Source organism: Mobula hypostoma, chromosome 2, assembly GCF_963921235.1.
Source record: "Mobula hypostoma chromosome 2, sMobHyp1.1, whole genome shotgun sequence".
In the NCBI taxonomy this organism is placed as follows: Eukaryota; Metazoa; Chordata; class Chondrichthyes; order Myliobatiformes; family Myliobatidae; genus Mobula; species Mobula hypostoma.
This window is the reverse complement of record NC_086098.1, coordinates 84644275-84663595: the sequence shown is the minus strand read 5'-3', so window position 1 is coordinate 84663595 and position 19321 is coordinate 84644275. Positions and strand designations below refer to the sequence as shown.

The 19321-nt window shown below is 40.4% G+C and overlaps 1 protein-coding gene across 3 annotated transcripts in view; it reads right to left on the bottom strand.

Annotated features, from left to right (window-relative positions):
- arid4b (AT-rich interaction domain 4B) overlaps window positions 1-19321 on the bottom strand; it is a 152778-nt gene that overhangs the window by 117031 nt on the left and 16426 nt on the right. For all 3 annotated transcript variants that reach the window (XM_063039623.1, XM_063039617.1, XM_063039624.1), the window contains exon 3: window positions 11075-11185. In XM_063039623.1, the coding sequence (XP_062895693.1) occupies window positions 11075-11185 (111 nt within the window). The remainder of the gene's footprint in view (window positions 1-11074; window positions 11186-19321) is intronic.

Below are 19321 nucleotides of genomic sequence, written 5' to 3'. Positions count from 1 at the left end.
AAAAGGCAGCACGCGCCCCAAGCAGCCACTTTCCCCTGGATTCGGAATGGCATTCTCGCCGGCATTGCTTAAACTGTGCCTGTGAGCAGCCGTTAGCAAAATGAGTTCTAAGGTATCGGAAAAGCCTAAAAGAACTCATAAAGGTGTTACACTTAGCGTAAAACTAGACATAATTAAGCGTTTTGATCGTGGTGAACGAAGTAAGGACAAAGTGAGTTTGGCTTGTGGAAGTTGACGAAGATGATGTTGAAGAGGTTTTGGCATCCCATGACCAAGAACTGATAGATGAAGAGCTGATGTAATTGGAAGAGGAAAGGATAACAATCAAAACCGAATGCAGAAGTGAAAGTGAAGTCGTCCAGGAACTGAATGTGAGGCAACTACGTGAGATTTTCGCTGCAATGATGAAGTACGACTCTAATTTTGAAAGGGTACGTCAGTTTAGGGCATATTTGCAGGATGGTTTGAGTGCTTACAAAGAACTGTATGATAGAAAAATGCGCGAGGCTAAGCAGTCAAGCAAGCCTTCCACATCAGCCACAGCAGACGATGAACCACAACCTTCGACATCGAGGCACATAGAAGAAGATGACCTGCCTACCCTCATGGAAACTGACGACGAGATGACACCCCAGTGTCCCACCACCCCAAACCCCGGGCCGCAGACAGATGCCGATCCACGGAGAATGCAGCGGTAGCTGGGAGGCACCTAGCACATCTTTAAGAAAAAAAGCCGAAATAAACAAGCTAATTAATTAGGTGCCGCCCGGCATGTAAATGTCGGCCCAGATCAGAGACGATTGCCGATTGCGTCGCCTCTGATCTGGGCCGACATTTACATGCCGGGCGGCACCTAATTAATCAGCTTGTTTATTTCGGCTTTTTTCTTAAAGATGTGCTGGGTGCATCACGGCCACCGTTGTACCATTGCATTCTTGGCGGATCGGTCGGCAGTCCGGAGGGTGGGGGCCACTGCATCAGCCCAACCTGCGACGACTCACCCTAACACACCATCATCAGTGTGCTCGGTGCTTTCCCAATTCCGGTAAGTGATACTACACTCTACATACATTATTTCTACTTTATATCGGCTGTGTATTTTTACATGTTATTTGGTATGATTTAGCGGCTTCATAGCTTAAAGGTTACTGGAGAGCACTTGTGCCGTGTTTTTGCCGAGAGTGTCTGCGTGAGATTTTCCCTATGGAGAACAGCGCAGGCAATCATTGTGGAAAAGTATCTCTACTTTATATAGGCTGTGTATTCATCATATCATTCCTGCTTTTACTATATGTTACTGTTATTTTAGGTTTTATGTGTTATTTGGCATGATTTGGTAGGTTATTTTTGGGTCTGCGAACGCTCACAAAATTTTCCCATATAAATAAATGGTAATTGCTTCTTCGCTTTACGACATTCCGGCTTACGAACCATTTCATAGGAATGCTCTACCTTCGGATGGTGGGGGAAACCTGTATAGCAAAATATTAACTTCAGTAACCAATCTTTAGACTTGAATGTGGATTGCAGATTACCTTTAAAAAGCAACCATGAACAAAAGGTTCCTCGAGCTGTGGACAGCAGGTAAATGAAAAATCAAATAATGTGGATTAACATTCATTTTGGGTGTCTGGAAAGTGGGTGTGAAAATTATATGTAACTCAAAGGAAGCATTGTAGTTACATTGTAAATATAGAATTGCCCTTTGGTCTTTAGCATACAAAATTTCATGTAATATCGGGTCAAACAGGCCTCTTCCTCCAGAGTATACCTCATGTTGTTGAATAAAAAACTACTTCTTTATCTATCAGCTGCATCTCTCTAGTGACTTTATTCATGTTACAACAAGAGGCAGACAGTGGTGAGAGAGAGTATTGTGTTTACATTGGAAAATACAGAGCACTTTTCAATTACAGATCATAAGAAAGAAATTGAAAAGGTCCAATTTAGAAACTTGTCCATAAATTACATTCTATTCAAAAGAAATCTGGCTGCTGAAATACAAATGTCAGAGGACCTTCAAAAGGCATGAACATTGATTTCCCTGATCTTCACTGATTTCTTCCTCCCACCCCTTGTCTCTTTTTCCACTCTGCATTCGGGCTGGCCTCTTACTCCTTTCTATTCTCCTCACCTTTCCATCACCTTCCTCTAGTGCCCCTCATGCTTCCCTTTTTCTCATGACCCACTCTTTCTCCACTATCAGATACTTTCTTCTTCAGCCTGTTACCTCTTCTCAGTTTCTCACCATCCATCCCAACTCCCTTCCTCCTTACCTGATCTCATTTATCATCTCGCAGCTTTTACTTCTCCCCTTCCCCTGCCTTCTTATTCTGGCTTCTCCCTCTTCCTTTCCAGTCCTGACGAAGGGTTACAGCCTGAAACATCAACTGTTTAGTCCCCTCCATAGATACTGTCTGACCTGCTGAGTTCCTCCTGCTTTTTGTGTTTGTTGCTCTGGATTTCCAGAATCTGCAGAATCTCGTGTTTAAGACACACAGCCATCTTTGTTAAAGAATTTTTTGCTAGAATGAACAATGATAGCCTCCAGCATGAGGACCAATGCTCGAAATTAGTCACAGATGTGCATGTCTCACTATCACAATGTGCCGATGAGATTACTGAAGGAGTAAGGTTAACTGCATGATTTAGAGCGTTTTGGACAGGTATATATTGAGCAACAGATGTTAAATTTAATCTGTTATGACTTGTTCTGGGGAAAGATATAAGAAATGTACATCAAAGGAATAAATTGGGTGCTACAATGGTGTAGCAGTTAGCACAACACTACTACAGCGTGGGGCGATCCAAAATTCAGAGTATAAATCTGGTGCCATCTGCAAGCAGTTTGTACGTTCTCCCTTTGAACTGTGTGGGTTTCCTCTGGATGTTCTGGTTTTCTCTCTCAGTCCAAAGATATTCCGGTTTGCAGGTTAATTGATCATTGTAAGTTGTCCTGTGATGAAGCTAGGGTTAAACTGGTAGGTTGCTGGGTAGTGCAGCTCGTTGGGCCGGAAGGGCCTATTCCACACTGTACTTATCAGCACTAGCGGATTATTGGCACCCAATTGCCCACCATTGAGAACATTTATCATAAATGCTGCCTGGGCAGGGCGAAGAGCATTATCAAGGATGCATCTCACCCTAACCATGGAATTTTTACTCTCCTCCCAGTCGATAGACGCTACAGGAACCTCTGCTCCTGCACCAGCAGGCACAGGAAGAGCTTCTTCCCTGAGGATGTGACCCCGCTGAACCTCACATCACAGTGCTAAGCAGTATTACACCCATATTGTACTGTCTCAGTACTTTTATATTTGTGTGCTGTAGCACTTACCTTTTATTCCCAGTTATTTTGTAAATAACACTATTCTTTGTATTTCTGGTTAGATGCTAACTGAATTTCATTGGCTTTGTATCTGTACTCGGCACAATGACAATAAAGTTGAATCTAATCTATTTCAAAAAAAAGAACAATTGGACATTTTTTTAAAAAAAGAAAAACAGAAAATGTTGATGAAATCTTTTGTAAAAAAAAATACATGTCCATGGGAAGTTTCGTTTCTTTTGTATGCTGTTTATCTCTGTCCACTGACGAAGTTTGCTCTTCTAAAATTAGTATGTTTCCCACTCTTTATTTCAGTGCTGAGTTTGTAAATCTTTTGCAGTTTGAAGGATTGAAAAGTATGAATTTAAGATCATTCCCACCATAAAGATTCAGGAGATATTTTTGAACAGAGAGACATCACAACATTGGAATCAGCAATGGAAGATGAATGCACAATAGATTTTAAAAGCGAGTGGATAAGGCACAGAACAGTAAGCACAGGAACAGGCCCTTTGACCCACAATGTTGTGCTGAACCAAATAATAACCAAATGTCTAACAGACTAATCTCTTCTGCCCACAGTGTCCCTACCCTCCATTTTTTTCCAAATGTATGTGCCTATCTATATGTTTCTTAAAAGTCCCTAACATATGTGCCTCTACTACCACCCCAGACAGCACAGTCTAGCCACCCACCACATTGTGTAAAACCTTGCCCTCATATTTCCTTTGAAATGACCCCTTCTCATTTTAAAAGCATGCCCTCTGATGTTAGACATTTTAACTTTTGGAAAAAGATGCTGTCAGGTTATCTACGCTTCTCATATTCTTATAAACCAGCGGTCCCCAACCACTGGGCCGCAAAGCATGTGCTACCAGGCCGCAAGGAAACGATATGAGTCAGCTGCACCTTTCCTCATTCCCTGTCACACACCGTTGAACTTGAACATAGGGTTGCCAACTGTCTCACATTTGCCAGGACATCCCGTATATTGGGCTAAATTGGTTTGTCCCATACAGGACCGCCCTTGTCCTGTATTTCTCCCGCTAATGTACAGCGTTCCTATTAAACCTTTCATGCCGAAATGGCGTAAAGCGCAGAAGCAATTACCATTAATTTATATGGGAAAAATTTTTGAGCATTCCCAGACCCAAAAAATAACCTACTAAATCATACCAAATACCACATAAAACCTAAAATAACACTAACATATAGTAAAAGCAGAAATGAATGATAAATACACAGCCTATATAAAGTAGAAATAATATATGTACAGTGTAGTTTCACTGAACAGAATCGCCCAAAACCGATTTGTGGAAAAAATATTGGCACGTACGAGCATGCGTACGTCACGCATGAGAACACAGGTGTCTGCGCAAGGCTTCATGGTCATGGTATATCTTTCTCAGGGTAAACACAAGTGTCCCGGGATTTGACTGCTACTTTTGTCCCTTATTTGGGAGTGAGAAAGTTGGCAGCTCTAACGGTAAAAGACATGTTGAGGTGAGTTTAACCCTACTTGAACCCCCACCCCTGGTCAGGCGGTCCGCAAGAATATTGTCAATATTAAACCGGTCCATGGTGCAAAAAAGGTTGGGGACTCCTGTTATAAACCTCTATCTGATCTCCGCTCAGCCTCCACTGCTCCAAAGAAAACAACCCAAATTTGTTCAACCTCTCATTACAGCATATGTCCTTTAATCTCACGGGGAGCTTGAAGTGTTGAAAGAACTTCCAGTAGAAGTGGTAGAGGCAGGTTCGATATTATTTAAAGAAAAATTGGATAGGTATATGGACAGGAAAGGAATGGAGGGTTATGGGCTGAGTGCAGGTCGGTGGGACTAGGTGAGATTAACTTTCAGCACGGACTAGAAGGGCCGAGATTGCCCATTTCCGTGCTGTAATTGTTATATGGTTATGTAAGTCACTTATCAGTCAATAGCATCATAACATTTTAAGTAACGTTTGGATATTAAACACACAGCACATATTTTCCCCGTATGAACATATAAAATCATTGCAACACACCAGTATCGCTGAATCAGTGGGAGCCCTGGGCTTGTTTCCCTGCAACAAGACGGTCCTATCAAGGGATGATGGGAGACAGCGATACTCGAAGGAGGTTCCTTATGTCCAGTCTATTTAGTTTTCGTCGCATTCATTGCAGAGATATGTTGGAAATGGAAGCAACGTTTTCAGTTCTTTCGTGGCTATCTCAGGATATTTAGCCTTGACTTTGATCCAGAATGCCGGCAGAAATGTTATGTCAAACATACTTTTCAGCCCGCCGTCATTTACAAGCTCGAGGAGTTGATCTTCTTCCCGCGCTGACATGGATGACGCGTGGGTAATGACCTCGCGTGCGTTCAAGCTCAACAGTGGGTGTAACAGGGAATGAGGAAGGTGCAGCTGACTCATATCGCCAAATCATATCGTTTCCTCGCGGCCCGGTAGCAAATGCTCTGCGGCCTGGTGGTTGGGGACCGCTGATCTAGGCAACATCCTGGTGAACCTCTTTGCACCCTCTCCAAACACTCGACATCCTTCTTATATTGGAGTGACCAGAACTGTATGCAATACTCTATTTAGGCTGCATCTGGAGTAATAAAGCTGCAACATAACCTCCTGACTTTTGAACTGGACTGGATAAAATAGTTAAAATTAACAAGGGAATATGACTAAATGCATTATCTTTTAAATAATTGCTGAGAAAGTATTATAGGTCATACATTCTCCTGGTGAAAGTTCTATCATTGTCCTTCCATGAACATAAATAGCCCTCCAGTATCTTGTTAAAATCTCGATTTTTTTTTTGGTGTAAACCACAACAGAAGCAAATTCTGCACACAGCAATCACACACAAACATATCAACCAGATGGCAATCAATCAAACCCTAGAAAACCTCACTCTCTCTCTTCAATGATTCTGTACTCTTACAAACACCACAAGAGTTCAACAAGAAGGAAGCTGCATAAAAGGAGGAAAGAAGTGAGTGAAAGGAATGAAAGAACACAAAATAAGAATCAGAATCAGGTTTATTATCACTGGCATGTGACGTGAAATTTGTTAACTTAGCAGCAGCAGTTCAATACCTAATATAGAAGAGAAAAAAATAAAAATAATGATAAGTAAATCAATTACAAAATACATATATTGAATAGACATGCCAAATCTCTTCAATCTCCTAATAAAGTATAGCTGCTGTCTTGCCTTCTTTATAACTACATCAATATGTTGGGACCAGGTTAGATCCTCAGAGATCTTGACACCCAGGAACTTGAAGCTGCTTGCTCTCTCCACTTCTGATCCCTCTATGAGGATTGGTATGTGTTCCTTTGTCTTACCCTTCCTGAAGTCCACAATCAGCTCTTTTGTCTTACCGACGTTGAATGCAAGGTTGTTGCTACGGCACCACTCCACTAGTTGGCATATCTCACTCCTGTACACCCTCTCGTCACCATCTGAGATTCTACCAGCAATGGTTGTATCGTCAGCAAATTTATGGATGGTGTTTGGGCTATGCCTAGCCACACAGTCATATGTATGTAGAGTAGAGCAGTGGGCAAGGCACACAGCCCTAAGGTGCGCCAGTGTTGATCTTCAGCGAGGAGGATATGTTATCACCAATCCGCACAGATTGTGGTCTTCCGGTTAGGAAGTCAAGGATCCAATTGTAGAGGGAAGTACAGAGGCCCAGGTTCTGCAACTTCTCAATCAGGATTGTAATCAGAATAAGAATATGACAACAAACTCAACACTGAAATAAAGAGTGGGAGACATACTAATTGAGTGAGAGCAAATTTTATCAGTGAACAGATCAAGCAGCATACAAAAGAAATGAAACTTTCCATGGGTACATATTGCTTTGGAATCCAGTCATTAATGGAAAGAATCCCCAACACCACAACCACCACAATACAGCCTGTTGCTCTCCATTCAAGTTGTGCTCACAATGCCGAAAAAGAAAATAACCCAATCTTATGCCTGAATAAGAGCTAACAGGAAGCACATATAGTAAAACTATTATAATACAAGCTGAAACTGCAAAAGGGAAATGGGGCAGATTAGATGAAAATGGAACATTACAGAACAGCACAGCACAGGAACAGGCCTTCAGTCCACAATGTCTGTGTTGACCATGATCCCAATCAAATATAATCCCACCCACCTGCACGTGGGCTATGCCTCGGGGTTGGCATGGTAATATGGTGGTTAGTGTAACACTATTACACTGCCCTGCCAGCGACCTGCTTTCAATTCCCGCCACTGTCTGTACTGTCGTATGTTCTCCCCGTGACCTGCATGGGTTTTCTGCAGGTGCTCTAGTTTCCTCCCACATTTCAAAGCTGTACAAATTATTAGGTTAATTGGACTCAGGGGTATAATTGTATGTGCAGACTCAATGGGGCAGAAAGGTTTATTACTGCGCTATAGCTCAAAATAAAAAATGTAAACAAATCCCTCAATCCTCTGACTGTCTAAATGCTTCTCTTTCCAGTAACTATTTAATTAAATTGTCAACTTCTACACCCCTCCCCCTTCAGTGAACCTTCAACAGCTACAACACAAAATCTACAACTCAATTTACCTTTAAATTCTCATCAAACTTGGACAATCAATGGTTAATCCCCTGACACAACAATCATCAAAATTCATTACAGTCATAATGCATTAACTGCATATTAACAAATTCATTGTTCATATACAATAAACCCTACAAGTGGCAACATTTACAGGATTTTTAATCTCCTGGTTATTTTAATATTAGCTTGCAAAATAATCAGCTTGGAAGGGAGATGGGACATAACGTTGTATAAACAAGATCAAAACCTTGACTTTGATAGACACTAAAAAAATGGAATATAACAGTTAAAACGAACAAAAAAATCCACATGCTTTATCTTTATTTACAGTTCAGACTTGTATTTCAAGGTCACGATATAACTTTTGTGATTCATTGAATGAATTTGAAAAACCGACTATAAAGAAGACTAAAGTAAATTACATTAGAAGGAACTTTATAGTTGCTTCTCCCTATTTTCCATTTTGTAGTCATTTTTTAATCCATTCAATGAATCACAAAAGCTGTATCAGGATTTATTGAACGGATACTGACTACAAAATAGGAAGAAGGAACTGAATAAATCACATCAGATTGGCAAAGTGATATTTCACAAGGATCAAATCTGTAACATGGAAGCACAAGTTCAATAAGTTTCCAAATCACTCCAGTTGGATAGTGGAGCAGAACAAAATAACTTCAGGATGACATCAATAAATTTGAAGTATAGATGTCTAATTTGTTTACTAAATTTTAACATCTACAAGTACAAAGTGGTACATTTTATCAAGAATAAAAGCAGTCACACACTTCTTGAAAAATGTGTTGAATAAGGAAAAAAAAAGAAAAACAGATCAGGGAGTACAGATCTTATCAGAGATAGCACGTTAGGTTACCAACTGAAGGCCTCTTGCCTGCGAGCCCGAGAGCCACTGGAGGCTGGGGGCCCAGAAGTTTGACTGTGTATGTGAGTGGGTGGGAGGAAAGAAAGAAGCTTGTTTTGCTCTTGCTCTTTATTTACTTGTTGTATTCTATTTTGTCATGTTCTGCGTTGTTCTGCCAAGTATTGTGGGCATGCTGTGTTGCTGTTGGAATGTGTGACAACACTTGCGGGCTATCCGCAGCACATCCTTGGTTTTGTATTGGTTGTTAACACAAATGATGCATTTCATTCGATGTACATGTGAATCGGAAGCTGAATGCTCTTTCTCTTCAAGAAGTCATGGGCAAAAATTTCTTGGAGTCAGTTGGAACATTCCATTTTCTCCCCCAAAGAAATGTTGAAAACATTCTCAAATTATTTCTTTTTATATCAGGCAGACAAAAACTAGGAATAAAATGTCTCTTTGGTAGTCTAGTTTTGGGTGTACAAACAACATGGTCTGCCCAGCAGAATGAGTCTCAGTGTTAGAACACTAGTCTGGGTCAAGATAAAGATATTCATTTGCTTCTGCTGCCAGTGGATTTGGGAGAATTTTGCAGCAACAAGAATCGGTGGTACCTTTCCTGTGCTAAGTTATGCACTAGTCAGTTTGGATAGAGAATTTTTGATCTTAAATACTACATCTGTTTCTCTGGAAAATGCTGGAAATGCACAGCAGGTAAGATAGAGAAACAATGCAAGAAACATTGTCTTACTCTGTCTTATATTTTAAAAAATATTTTCAGTTATTCGACATTTAGCAGATTACAGTCACTTTTTGTGCCAGTAAAGGTGGCTATGGCCACGTGAGAGTTCTATGAAATTATGAGAGGCACAAATAGGATAGGTAGCTAGGGTCTGTTTCACATGGCAGAGAAGGCTAAAGTTATGTTCAAGGTCAGAGGGAAGAGGTTTGGTGTGTATCTGGAATGAGGTGCTAGAGGAAAACCATTTAGGAGGCATCTGGACAGGTACTTGAGCACGCAGGGTACAGAGGCACATGGAATTAATGCAGGCAAGTGGTATTAGTATAGATGGGTATGATGGTTGGCATTGACATGGTGGCTGTAGGGCTTGTATCTGTATCATACAACTCTATGATGACAATAAATGCAAGAGATTCTGCAGATACTGGAAATTTTAATTTTAATTATTTATTTAGTGATACCGCATGGAATCTGCCTTTGGCCCGCACCACTCAGCCACTCCCAACAACCCCAGTTTCACTCTAACCTAATCATGGGTCAATTTACAGTGACCAATTATCTACCTGATACATCTTTGGACTGTGGAAAGAAGCCAGAGCACCCAGAGGAAACCCTCGTGGTCCTGCCGAGAACATACAAGCTCTTTACAGGTGGCACTGGAATTGAACTCTGATGCCCTGAGCTTTAATAACATCGAGCAAACTACTATGCTACTGTTGCTGTAAAGTACCACTCGTCAGCAATTGTGCAAGTTCGATTGATTTCTCAAACCTTGATTTCAACTTCTAACTCTTTCTGTTACCTAAGAAACTGCAGCTTTGCTGATTCACATTTTACTCAGTATCTCAAGTGGGAAAGCAAGAGGACAGGATAGTGACAGCACTGACAGGTGTGACTGAGAGATCAACGTTCCAGATAACCAAATATGCTCAAATCAGACTACAGACCAGACTTTCCAGATTACAAATGCAACTGAACCACTAATTTTCATATAAAGTACTTGCAGTGATAAATCACTGTCTTCTGATGATATTCTCCCAAGCAGTTAAAGACTGATATCGTACCAGCCTCTCAATACAAAAAGACTTTCATGACCTAATACCATTTTAGTTTACTAGGTCAATCATAATTGCTTAACTACAAGTGATTAAAATAGTGACCTCAAAAATATAGCTAGGTTTTGAAGCCACAGCTTGAATAGTTGAACAATCCGCACCACTTAGGATTATTCTATAAATTGGTTAAATTTGTCAACCAAAGGAGGCAATATGGACTTTAATATATCTTCTGCAGGTTACATACAGGTAAGGCGAGACAACACAGAGCATTTTTAGTGAACCCTGGCAAACTTCCGCATTTCACAATTAAAGATACAGTGGAGGATAAAGAACATTTACAGTACTTGAGTATCTTAATCCAATACTAATGCTTACAATCTCTCGCACTATATTTTAACTGGACACCAGTATTGGGTTAGTGGAGTGAAGAAGAGAATTTTAAATCAGGAAACAAAAGTTGGAACCAAAATTTTCATTGTTACCCATGAGTTACATACCTTTACTTTGACAAGCCTTTTTGCTGTCTTGATCTTGGCTTCACAGAATGCCCCTCTGTATTTAGCACTCACATCAGTACCAACTGTTAGATAGGGAGGTTCATCGATTGCCTGTAAAAGTAAACAAAAGCATATTTTCACTACCTTTGGTCTGGTTAGCTTTCAGTAAACAGAACTATTACATCCACATACTGCACAAGAGCACTTCCTGCTTGCAATGTGTTGAGAACATAATCTGAGGCTGCTGGGGATGGCAGACTGCCAGCAGTTCCACCGTAACTTGGGAGTGCCTGCTTCCCATTCATCTTGACAGAGCACTGAAACAACTGAAAGTATTCAAGTCCTAGTTCCTGTAGGTGAAAGTGCAAAACGCTTTACGCTGCAACACGATTACACATTGGAACACAAAACAAGTACAAATTTCAGCAGCAGAAGTCGTAGGAGTAACAATCAAAACAACTCATTACCTTGCACAGCTGTCGCAGTCAGCTTTTAAATCAGGCTTTGCACATTGATTGTTAGTCTTTATTTATGTATACTTATTCATCGATTCTATTGCATTTCTCTTCTTTCTGCGAATGCCTGCTAGAAAATGAATTTCAAGGTAGTAATGGTGACATACACTCAGTGGCCACTTTATTAGGTATAGGAGTGGAACCTTGTCAGTTCTTCTGCCGCTGTAGCCCATCCACTTCAAGGTTCAACATGTGCGTTCAGAGGTGCTCTTCTGCACACCACTGTTCTAAGGCATGATTACTTGAGTTACTGTAGCCTTCCTGTCAGCTTGAACCAGTTTGGCCATTCTCCTCTGACCACTCTCATTAACAAGCCGTTTTTGACAAAAGAGCTGCCACAACCTGAATTTTTTTTTTGCTTTTTGCACCATTCCTCTGTAAACTCATGTGTGAAGATCCCAGGAGATCAGCAGTTTCTGAGATAGGTACTCAAACCACCCTGTCTGGCACCAACAATCATTCTTCAGACAAAGTCACTTCGATCACATTTCTTTCCTATTCTGATGTTTGATTTGAACAACAACTGACCCTCTTGACCATGTCTGCATGCTTTTATGCATCGAGTTGCTGCCACGTGGTTGGCTGATTAGAGATTTGCATTAACAAGTAGGTTTACAGATGAACTTAATAAAGTGGCCACTGGGCTATTTTATTATGTTGATAATAAATTTACTCAATTTTTTCTTTACAATAATTCTTAGCAATAAGTTTTTTTGAAAAGATGGCAATGTCTCAGTTTTCCTGCTGGTCTTCAGTGAAAATTTTTGCTCCCAAGTTCTTCTACCTGTGATTTGCCAGTTAGGTAGTATTCATGAAGAGGTAAACCATTGAAGATATTGCACTTTTGTCATGAACCGCAGGAACTCCAGATACCATCTGAACTTTTCCAGATGGGTACATTTTCAATCTTCTAAATATAACAGCCTTTCTTACAATGTATAGGCCTGTTTTACTTTTGGTTCAGTTCTTGTGTTGAGGTAAGTATTCAGTATAGGTATTGCTGATGCCACAAGTCATTCAGATTCAAAGAATGGGACATGGGCAAGGTAAACATCTAGACGACTATCTGAAAATTTCACGTTGGCTGTTTTAATCACTGCTTTATCTCTATTTCTAGTTTTAGTCTCGAATTGGGCAATCTGGGGCAGGCAAACCCAGGCAAAGTAACTGGCTATGCAGCAACAACGTTTTGTATCACCCACTGCTAAGTGCCAGATCTCTTGACTTTCAAAGGTGCCAAATTCAGCAGCCAGTCTTCAAGCTTTTCTATACCTGCAACTCCAAAAGCACCTTGGATTCTTGCAAGGGCAGTAATATAACAATAAAATTAATGATGAGGTATCACATTTTGTCCTGCTTTTCTACCCCACTGATTTGAAACATTTAAATTCACACTAATTTAAACCCAAACATTTTCAGTCAAGCACGCCAGTTTACTCAACCCATCAGTGAACTATCCATAAGATCACCTTGAGACAGCTCCTGACAATGCAAAAGTACAGCACATTTTAATTTCTTTATGAAAGAGGCACAAGGATATTCTTTGGAAATTATAAATTTAAGACAATTCTACTTCTGATCTCAATATATTAGTAGCCCTCAACTTAAGCTAGTTAAACAGCTAACCCCTAAAATGTGAGTGATCCCGTGGTACTCATTTGAAGAGTAGGGCAAATTGTCCTGGTGTCCAAGGCAATTCTCAGGCTGAAATCAGAAGTGCCAAGATCGACCTTCTAGTTATTTATCTCATTGGTGGCTGCAGAACATCCTACAATAGTGACTGCAGAGTAAAAAAAGTATTTGGTGACAGAAAAGTACTTTAAGACTTCCAGAGACTGTAAGTGAAGCCGCTGAAATACACGATCGTCACTTTGTCTGAGTAATGCATTTCTCCTGTTTGGATGTGGTTTAAACAATCACGGGCTGTCATAAACAACCTAATGTCATTTAATTGTATGAATTTCAGAAAGATAATCATGCCATTGAATGATCCCATTTGCTTTTCTGTGGAAACAACATCATCTGTACAGTTTACTTGTGTAACATAGAAATACAGCAATTTCACCAGATTCACAATTAGAACAACTCCTCATCACACTATGCATAGTTTTAACACCAAATCTTAATAAGATCCATCCAGAAAACTCAACTTTTAAATGAATTTTAAATGCCCCTAAAAATACATCTGAGGAAAAACTTGTGTATTGTTAATTTGTAAATCATTGCCAATTGAAATTCAGTTTTTAAAATCACCTTAAACATTCAATGCTTGCAAGTACTGGGTTACTGCATTTTCATACAGCGAGTTGTTTACTGTGCTGTATACTTCACATGTATTTTGAATTATGTAAACTTGAACAAAAGTAGACAATTATCCAATTAATATATCGAAAAATTGGAATAATAAAATGTTAATATAGTGCACTGTATTACATGTGCTCAGAGCCATTTGGGATGTGGGCATTGTTACAGAATGGGAAATGGAGTGCCAAATTTAAGTACACATAGTGAAGAAGCCATTTGCCTTTGAGATGAACACTTTCATAGATATGTTAGCCAGCATCCCAAGCTGAATTCACTACTTCCTGTCTCAGGGTAGAAAATATCGTCACAGAACATTAAAATGCATTCAGTGGCCCTTTATTGGTAGACGCTCTTCTGCACACCACTGCTGTTACATGTAGTTATTTGATTTACTGTCCCCTTCCTGTCAGCTTGAATCAGCTCAGCACTGAGGCTGGTACTCTTCAGCCTGGTGGCATGGGACCCAACACACCTGCACCACCCACCCAATGGTAGCAGCTAGAAAAGAGTGAAATGGGGCAAACCCAGGCAGATGGGACAGGCTCAGGTGGGGATCTTGGTTGACACGGAGAAGTGAGCTGAACACCAGTTCGTCCTCCACCCTCAGCTTCTACGGCTTAACCTTTAATCTGGCTGGGCGCTTGAATTGACGAATTGATGTGTGTTGCTTGAATTTCCAGCATCTGCAGAATTCCTGTTGTTTGCGAAACATAGTTTCATTTTTTTTGCTCTCATGCCAGGACAGCTGTGGCTGCCGCAGCTTTGGTCATACCTGAATCTTGAGAGTCCAGTTCGGCAAATCCTTCCGAATACGCCGAAATGGACACTCATCAATACAGGTATTCTAATAGGTACATCGATGGAAGGAGTATGGAGGGCTATGGCCCAGGTGCAGGTCGATGGGCCAAAGGAGACTAATGGTTTGGCACAGAATAGATGGGCCAAAGGCCCTGTTTCTGTACTGTAGTGTTCTATGACTTCATGATACCACAAAAAACACCAAATTGCTCTACCAGTTCAAAGGCACATCTCCCAAAGGGAAATTACTGGCTTCAGATTGCAGCAATTGAAGTCCAGAATAAATCTAATCAATCGAATAGTTAGTAGTTTTGTTAGCTGCCACAAAACAACACCGTATATCACCAGCACCATCTTGAACATGCAGATGTATAGGTGTAATGAATAAAGTAGCCACTGAGTGCAGAAGTCCACCTTCACTATCCCACTCAGCTCCATTTAAAGAGGATATTGGTTAAAACTCATGCAGAATATTTTAATCATTATGCTGAAGAAAGGGAAACAACACTTGTGCCAGAAATTTGCTGACTCTGTATCTGACAGGCAAGTCAGGCAATTAGGTCGGATTTTGAAGAACTATAGTTGGAAATATTTCATACACCTAATCAAACTGGAATGTGGGTCACAGCTTGCTTCCTGTAAAGCAACTTTAAAACTTGTTTTTTTTTTATTGCTGTAATTTGCATTGTCGATAATAAACTATGTCATGGATGTGGAATGATCATGGCATTTGATCATGATGAACCTTCAGCATGGGGGAACTATGCCCCATGCACCAGTGATACTGGGTCATGCCATCTAATTTTTTGATTCTTCTTCCCTACTTTATGACCAGAATTCTCCGTTTGGACTTGAGGATAGAGGGAGGAAAAAGGGGGAAGCACTCTTCCATTTCAACTTATTAATGTGAAAAATTCTTCAATATTCCTCTTTTGTTAACATTCATTATTTGCTAAGTACAAAATCATCACTATTAGTCATTCAATAATGCTAACTAGATATTTATTAGTACCATCAAAACATTTAAAAACCTTTATTTTAATTTAAATCTAATTTGAACACACTTTAAATGGAATTTATTTTTTAGCTCAATACTGCACCATGTATGAAAATAGCATTTAACATCAGCCAGAAATAACTGCAAATAGAAAAGACAAGGAGCTCTTTAGTCTCCATACTTGCACTACCAGCTGAGGAAAAACAGAATCCTTTTTTGCTCACTTTTTTTCCTTACTACCTCTCAATGTGAACTGTGTCCAGGATGGACATTACAATTCTTGTATAGTATTATGGCTTATAGAATGAACCACCTCCCCCCACCCCCCAACCATATCAATTCCCTTCATTCAGTATGAGGTAGAGTGAACCTATAAAGCAAGTGAAAATAAACTACAGTTCACAAGTGAAAATAAACCACAGTTCACTTACTCCCAATATCATGGTGATTGTCCGTTGACAGGATATCTGTGCGGCAGAGTTTTTAAAGTGGGAAAGCCGTTGCACAGGGGCAGTTCCACTCACTCGATCTGAGAAATCTGGTTCTGGGGTCTACCTTGGTTGCAGTGGATGACCATGCTGTCTTCTATGCCTTGTCATGCCCTTTGCTCTCCACAGAGCATTGCAATACCACCTTCTTTACATGTAGTATTAAGCACAAAGCCAGCAGTCTAAGCAAGATGCATACACCAGAAGTCAAATTTAAGTCCACACTTTGTACAGGTTCAGCACTAATATAATCGGAAGCACCTACATCTGCCAATACATCCCAAGCCTTGTGTCAGTTGATAACATAATACAGACAACTCCAGATTCTCAAGGTACCAAATTACTTCCTCCATTTACTACAAGTAAAGCAAACAGCTCAAGCACACACAAATAAAAGCCCCTTTGTCAGCAAATAAACCAAATCCTTCCCAAAATGTCGATCGTTCCTTCTTCTTCATAGATACTGCCTGACAGGCTGAGTTTACTTATTTTTATTTGGAGATGCAGCACGGTCACAGGTGATTAGACACTGCCTAATTACACCCATATGACCAATTAACCTGCTACCTTGTACATCTTTCAAACTTGGGAGGAAATCGGAGTACCCAGAAAAAATCCAAGCAGTCACGAGAAGAATGTACAATCTCCTTAAAGTCAGAGACAGGAATCGAACCCGGGTCACTAGCGTAATGGCTACATGACCATTCCAGCAGCATTTTGTGTCAGCTACTCAAGATTTCCAGCATATGATTTGCTCTCTTAAGATTCAAATTTTCAATAGGATTGGTTTGCTGCCCATGTTTATTTTTAATATATAATTTCTAGAATTGAGATTGTGTATGATTCCAATTATATGACCTTACAAGCTGATCAGGGCAAGTCTACAGATTCAGCTCAAATACACAATTTACAATCCCACTGCACCTTCCATAGTCTCATCTTACCTTCATACAGTGTTCCAAACAGTAGTTATCATTCCAATATAGGAAACTTGGCAGCCAATTTGTGCACAAAATGATCCTTCACAGCAATTTAATAATGTCCAGATTATCCATTTTTGTGATGCCAACTGAGAAGATGATTTTCGTCAGGATATAGCAAAAACTGTCTCAAAATAATGCTATCAATTTTTTTCATATTCCCTAACAGAGCAGATGTAAAAATATCTGCCCATATGGGTGGGTACAAGTTCTTGCATCTTCACTGTTGTCCTTGTAGTGAAGGCAACTCCCAAAACACTGCGCTTTCAATATACTGTGTTCAGTGCTCCCGGTGTGGCCTTCTGTATATTGATAGGACCCAACATAGATTGGGAGACCACTTTGCCAAGCACCTATGCTCCATCCGCCAGAGAAAGCAGGATCTCCCAGTGGCCACGCATTTTATTTCCACTTCCCATTCTCATATGTCCATCCAAGGCCTCCTCCACTGTGGTGATGAGGCCACATAGGTTGGAGGAACAACACCTTATATTCTGTTTGGGTAACCTCCAACCTGATGGCATGAACATCGATTTCTCAAACTTCTGGTAGCACCCCCCCCCTTTACCATTTCCTATCCCCTTTTCCCTCTCTCACCTTATCTCCTTGCCTACCCATCACCTCCCTCTGGTGCTCCTTCCCCCTTTTCTTTCTTCCATGGCCTTCTGTCTCTTTCAGCAATCAACTTCCCAGCTCTTTACTTCATCCTTCCCCCTCCAGGTTTCAACTATCACCTCGTGTTCCTCTCTTCCCTCCCACCACCTTTTAAATCTACTCTCTCGCTTTTGCTTTCTAGTCCTGCTGAGTTCCTCCAGCATTTTGTGTGTTGCAGATTTGCAGCATCTGCAGATTTTCACTTGTTTGCGCCTTCAGTAGTGTACGCTTTATACAACTGAGTCTTGCGTTAATACAATATAAATGTGCAGCAAATTTCTATCATTTGGAGATTGAATAAAAACAACCAGTGTAGATGAATTTTCTAAAGCAATGTAAAAGGGATTTCAAGAGCAATGTAACAACAGTTTGAAGTAACATATAATAAAAACTGAGTCTTTTACAACAAAAAAAACTACATGTGTATGCTACACAGCAAAACCAGCATTCAAATACACAGAGCTCCGCAATCCTGCCATACCGGGCCTAAGTGGTAATTAAACAGCTAACAGGATGAGGAGATTCTAAGGACATCCTCATTCTCAATGATGAAGGGACCTATAGCTAGGCTGAAGTACTGTGCATTCAGCCAAAAGTTCCATGTGAATAACCCATCACATTTTCCCCCTGCGATCTCCACCATTACGTAAGCCAGCCTTCAGCCAATTTGATTCACTCCTAATAGCATTTAAAAAAAGGCTGAGATCACAGTTTACTGCAAAGGTTATGGAACCCAACAATAAAATAGTGGATACAGCCCAGTCCATCATAGGCAGAGCCGTCCCCACCACTGAGCACATCTACAAGAGTGCTGCCACAAGAAAGCAGCATCCATCATTAAGGACCCCCTCCATCCAGGCCACGCTCTCTTTTCACTGCTATAATTAGGAAGGAGGTACACAAGCCTTGCGTCCAACAACAGGTTCAGGAAAATTATAACCTTCAACTGTCTGGCTTCTGAAACTTCACTCACCCTAACTCTGAACTGACTCCACAACTGAGAGACTCATGCCCATGGCTTCTACAACTGATGCTCTCTACATGATGTATTTATTATTGTTTTTTTTGCATTTGCTCGGTGTGTTCTTTTGCACATCGGTTGTTTGTTAGTCTTTGTGTGTAGTTTTTCACTGATTCCATTGTATTTCTTTGTTCTAATGTGAATGCCTGCAAGAGCACGAATCTCAAGATAGTATGTGGTGACATATATGTACTTGGATGATAAATTTACTTTGAACTTTGAATACACCAGCTTAATTCCCAAAGATCTGTGCTCCAGAACTAGCCAAGCCTCAAGTCAAACTCTTCTATGATAGATACAATAATGAATGTTGCAAAGTACAAACAAAAAAAAAGTATCCAAATTGTCTAACTGGGCATCAAAGTGAAAACGTTCCACAGGTCACACGAAGAGTTGTGTGGTTTCTAGAAATAGATTCTAACTCTAGATCTTACTGGAGTTCTCCAGGGTAGTGACTAAGGCTTGCTTACTTCATTAGCAACCTTCCTTT